The 5,645-nt window shown below is 33.1% G+C and overlaps 1 protein-coding gene across 1 annotated transcript; it reads left to right on the plus strand.

Moving 5' to 3' along the window:
* The first annotated feature begins 635 nt into the window (after nt 1-635).
* On the plus strand, nt 636-2,988 carry LOC134541352 (cuticle protein LPCP-23-like). Its single transcript, XM_063384774.1, has 2 exons — nt 636-824; nt 2,740-2,988. The coding sequence occupies exons 1-2, from the start codon at nt 636-638 to the stop codon at nt 2,986-2,988; spliced, it is 438 nt and encodes a 145-aa protein (XP_063240844.1).
* Nucleotides 2,989-5,645: the final 2,657 nt, after the last annotated feature.

The following is a 5,645-nucleotide window of genomic DNA, read 5'->3' on the forward strand; positions in this document are numbered from 1 at the left end:
CGCACAATACCCAATATAATACTGCTGCGAATCTGAACACGATGGGTATTTTAAAGAAATCATTTAACTGATTATAAAAATTTATTTATTCATGTGGGAATGCAGTAAAAATAAAAAAATAGTAAATTTGAGTGTCACAAACATGTGTAGAAATAAGATGTCATTACGCAATTAAATAAAATTACTTTACACTAATGACAAAGTTTAGTGTTTGAAATTTTTACAATAATAATGTTTTGACTGTTAATTGTTATTTTACATTTATTATCAAATTATTTGCACAAAACCAGTTCTTTTTCCATCCTGCATCTAAATGACTTTGCAAAAATAAGTTTTTCATTTTACTTCAAATAATTCCAAAATTTCATATTAAAGGCGTATTAAAGTTTTTTTTGTTAAAAAAATTCTAATGGTTTCATTTATCAAAATAACCAATTTAACACGGTTTTTAAAGTTATATAACTGATCCATGATTTCAGAAATAATTTTTTCAAAACCGCAGCAGTTATCGAGTAATAGCATATTGTTATATATGTGTATCGATATGTTTCATAGTTTAAGGGAGTGCTGTAGTTATGAACTGTGTGTGACTACGGCAAGGCCTGCCATGCACAGTGCATGTTCTGCCGGGCGACATGGCGACAGGCGCGGGCAGACTGCTCGCCCCACACGGCGGCCAGTGGGCGCGGCCAGAGAGGTGGGAGGGGGGGTGGCTGGCCTCGGCGCCAGGTGTATATAACACGGCCGAAAAGCTCTGCAGGCACCACTCCCCTCTCCCTGCACTCAGCGCCCAGCAGACTACCTACTGCACCATGCACAAGCTCGTGAGTATCTGCCCGCAGCGGCTATCTACACTATAAAGCACTGACGTCTCAATCAGTGTAAAGTTTTAAATTATTACTTGGTATCGGTTTTATTAAATTGTTATTAATCCAACTACTACTTTGTAAATATGATGCCAAACATTATTACAGAATGATTGCAGTTACGTCCAAAAAATAGTTTTCCCGTGAAATATTTTCAATATCTATGATTAGCATTTTTGAGCTTAAGTTCGCTCCATGGTTTTCTTTTATTTGTAAGGGTTTAAAAAGCAGTTAACTGTGATATTTATTTGATTTTATTGAGAAATATTTTACAAAAAATTGTAGTACGATATATAAATAAAATAACTTATGATACATCTCCATCTGGAATATCGTAACCTTAAAAAGATATATTCTTAAAATTAGTACAAACCTATTTTGGTTAAATTTTTTTAAACAATCAACAACTCTCAAAAAGTGATTTTATTAATTCCAAAACATAGATAAATATTTTTAAATTCAAATAAATTTTGATTCAAAATTCTACAAATATAATGTTTTATGTAAATTGTAAAGAATATCATCAATATTTAATATTTGCAGTGTTAGATCATAAATAAAAAGCAATATATTACCAAAAAAAATGTGACAAGTTTTAAAACAAATAAGTTTTTAGAAACAAAGTGTGATCAAGCATTTTGGGAAATTATTGGAAAGAAATTATTCATTTATTGTGGTTTGAAAGCCTTTTGATTAATAGTCCTTACAAGCTTAAATATGATTTTTTTACCCTTTAAAGAGGATTTCATGATAAGAAACAATTTTACACAAAAAGTAGTTCTTGAAGTCACAATGTCGTTATTATCTGTGCCCACGTATTGGATACGGTAACTTTGTGTGATATAAACATTGTTATCATATTGTGGGAGTTCCTGACTAAAATGTTAGTATACAATTAGGTCTACAACAGTGGTATGTATTGGAAATAAACACCATTTTGACTTTACTTAATTATATGACATACATTTAAACCGTTAAAAATTATTGTAATTTTTAAATCTATAACTTTATTTAGTATTGCGACTTTCATCCACAAAAGTTTTATAAATATGAAAAATGAAAATAATAGTAATTGTTATACACGACTTACTCTTTCTAATAAACCTATCAATAAACACCAGTTAAGTTAAATGTCCGAATTCCAAAACTTTGAATGTGTTGAAACAAGCAAAATATCTTTTGCATAAAATATTATTTAACTGCTTTTAAGTCAAGTAGTCACTTTCATAGCATACTATTTAAATAATATATGTTAATTTATTATACTAATAAAAAATTTGACGGAGTATTTAACGGCAGGTTCAGGGTAAATATAAATTTTTTTTAAGGAAATGTTTACAAAGCCTGTAATCTAAAATTGTTTTTGTACCTATCTTCACATTTGCAGGTAAATATTTTTTAAAAGAACAGTTTTTCTTTTAAGCAATTAAAAAAATCGAAATGTTTATCAGTATTGCAGTATTTTTTTTATATTTGGCCTTGAAGATTATAATTAACTGATAACATGTTGTGTTGATACGATTTAATAAACATTTGCTGTAAACATAATAAATAAAAAACAATATTATCTATTTGTACCGTTGTAATAGGATAATTTCTCTATCACAAAGGGCTTTACAAAGTTTAAAAAAACACACAGGCCTGTCCATCTAAAATATAAATACTTTAAAAAAGAAAATAATTTTTTTAATTGGTGTAGATTCATTAAAATTTTTCCTTACTATGTATTAACCAAAATCAACATTCTCTAAAAAATGTATTTTCTAAATGTCTTAACAAGCCCCGTGGTTAGCTGTACAAATCAGCAATGTCCCTAACTAAGGGTACTCGACCTCCGGGTAAAGACTGTAAGGACTTGCTCGCGTGTTCTCAGGTCGCCTTCTTCGCCGTGCTGGCCGTGGCCGCCGCCGCCCCCGGCTACCTGGGCGCCCCTGCAGTGGCCACCTACGCCGGCCCGGCAGTGGCCACCTACGCCGCCCCCGCCGTGGCCACCTACGCCGCCCCCGCCGTGGCTCCCCTGGCCTACTCTGCGTACGCCGCCCCCGCCGTGGTGGCCGCACACGCCCCCCTGGCCTACTCTGCCTACGCCGCCCCCGCCGTGGTCAAGACCCACATCTACTGAGCTCTGGCCTACAACAACTATGCACTTGTAAATACAATAAACTCTATTTTTTGAGGAAAAACTGTTTTCTTATTTGTACCAAAGAATACTCTCATAGTGCAGTGTCGTCACACGCGGTAGAAGTGAGACTTCACAGACTGGTTGTAGTTCTACGGCTGCTCACTAACAGTGCTGCAGGCAGCGCTACAGCTGCCATCTGTGTTTATGGCAAGTAACTAACCTGGTGGCTGAAATATGATACATATATTCGTAAAAAATTCAGCCATCAATACAGACATTTACTTTTCTTACCATCTTTCTTGATAGTAATATCGTTTATTTCTATGATATATTTATTTGGAAAAATAACAGTTAGTAGATATAGCTGAAATATTTAACTTATTAAATACATATACAAAATTTTAAAATGTAAACATATGATGGTATTAACAATATGCTTGTAAAAACATCTTTAAAAAAATTAAGTCTCTCATTTCACTTACTTCCACCCAACGACTTGCTGAATATATAAATCTTTCTAATCGTAAATTATGTTGGGCTATTGGATTTCACCGTGCTGACATCATAGGTGTGTCAAAAATTGAATTATTTAAAGAAGTTCTTTTCTTCGCGTCGCATCCACTGCCTGCAGGTTGTCGTGTTGTCGTGATTTTAGCGGAGTTCATTCTCTTGACCAACGGAAGAATGAATATCGCAAAATGAAGTATATTTGCCTGGGGTGATCTTGTAAAACCATTCAAACTGGTTACATAAAATGAACCGACATATTTTTATTACCATAATCCTATAATGAAATGACTACCTTCCCGACAAATGTTTTGGAGTCATGTGGAACAGTGGTTAGACAGTGCCTTTGGAACCGGGTGTTTCCGGGTTGGAGTTCTGTTCCATCCGTCCTGATTGCTGTTCTCCTTGTCTTCCCGAGATCACTTCATGCAAATGATGTTGTAGTTCCCAGCTGTAGTCCATGGAGGATCTCTGCCTCAGTTTCCCTGACATCTACAGTGTGAGTCCGTCTCTTGTGATCTCGCTGGTGACAAGGTGTAATGCCTTCTACCTACCCACTTAGGACTTATAGAATAAGTGATATATTGATGTTATATATATATATAGTTAAATAAAGGTAAAATCAAAACACTTAAATTTCTAACATAACACAAAAATAAAATTAGAAACGTTAAAGCAAGTCAAAAATTATGTATAATCAGAGATATATGACCACACACGCAATCAAATGCATCAACATAGAACATCGTGGCCTTATAAGAATTGTTTTTGTAAAATTTCTGGCTAGATTTGTTTTAAGTATTAATATTAAAGTAAGTTAATTTGTATTATGACAAGGGTTAACTATACAAGCTATGTCCGTGATGTTTTACGCTGCTGTGTATGTCATTAACACCAGTTTGCAGGTATGCATGTATTAATTTTTCTAGCATTTCCGTTCCGATTGTTATTTAAAATGTAAATATATTATTGTAAATCTTTTTGGTATGACAGTATTTATTATAATAAACATATATACCAATACAGTATAAGTACAGGTTATAGGTAAGCTATTTATTTTCTATTATTTATAAACGAGACAGTTCTTTTTTAGTATTTTTAGCAGACTTTAGAATTATATATATGTGTGTATATATATATATATACATATATATATATATATACTTTGTGGAATTTGAGTTTTCGCTGTCACAATGCTTTGCTGCAACATTTTACTCGAAGTCGACATACAAGTGATAAGTTGGGAAATAAAAATAGAGCTATATATCATAAGTGTTATACATTATTTTTCTTTCCAATTTTTTTTCCTTAAAGTTAATTAATTTCGTATCTAAATGATGACTTCCTTTGATTGACTTTCCGACAGGAGGTATAAAAGTTTCACTGTAAAAATGTTTGTATCCTCTTACTCAGGGGTGCAAATCTTAGGGTTCGAAAGGGGAGCAGCAAAAATCCCGGTAGGGGGGTGGAATAAAAGCGGTACTACAGTTTTCTGAGTGGTTTTAACTAATACTCCATCTCTGGATATGGTGCTTGTATTGTATATACTACTTTTATTTTGACAAGCATAACAACTTTAAAATATCCAGAAAGTTTTTCATCAAATATGGTTTTGGCATTATTAGGTATGTTTATCAAACCTCTTCATAGTCAGAATTTCGCAAACACAAACGGGGTAACAGGGGCTTCTTAATGCCAAGGAAGGCGTTGGCCCTTTATTAGCAATGATTAAATAGAACTATACAACCGCTGCGAATTTCTTCGCTGTCACAAAATATTTTTCATTAAAATACATGCTGTAGTCATTTTAACAAAAGTATGTGAAAAATACTGAAATAATTTTTCGAAAGCTACAAATGTTGCGGTTGTTGTAGAACTTAATTTAATTAAACTTTATCAAAACTCTCAGGATTCAATCTCAAATACTTTCCGCATTACTTAAAAAGAGAATATTAGCCTGGGAAGCATATAACCATAAGTAGTGTACAGATATATAATTATATGTGTGTTGTTTTAAAATTATATGTTTGTAATGAACCTACAGCTGAAGTTAATTTTTTAAACTCAGTCTCTTACTGTATATGTGCACTACTTATGGTGACTGCAGTAGTATTGCACATATTACTTCTACCTTGATAGATATAATATAG

Source organism: Bacillus rossius, chromosome 18 (genome assembly GCF_032445375.1).
Source record: "Bacillus rossius redtenbacheri isolate Brsri chromosome 18, Brsri_v3, whole genome shotgun sequence".
Taxonomy (NCBI): Eukaryota; Metazoa; Arthropoda; class Insecta; order Phasmatodea; family Bacillidae; genus Bacillus; species Bacillus rossius.

Excerpts from the sequence above, each read along its gene's own strand:
- LOC134541352 (XM_063384774.1), top strand. The coding sequence starts at position 636 with ATGGCGACAGGCGCGGGCAGACTGCTCGCCCCACACGGCGGCCAGTGG. Across the intron at positions 825-2,739 it reads ACTGCACCATGCACAAGCTC|GTCGCCTTCTTCGCCGTGCT; the intron begins GTGAGTATCTGC and ends GCGTGTTCTCAG.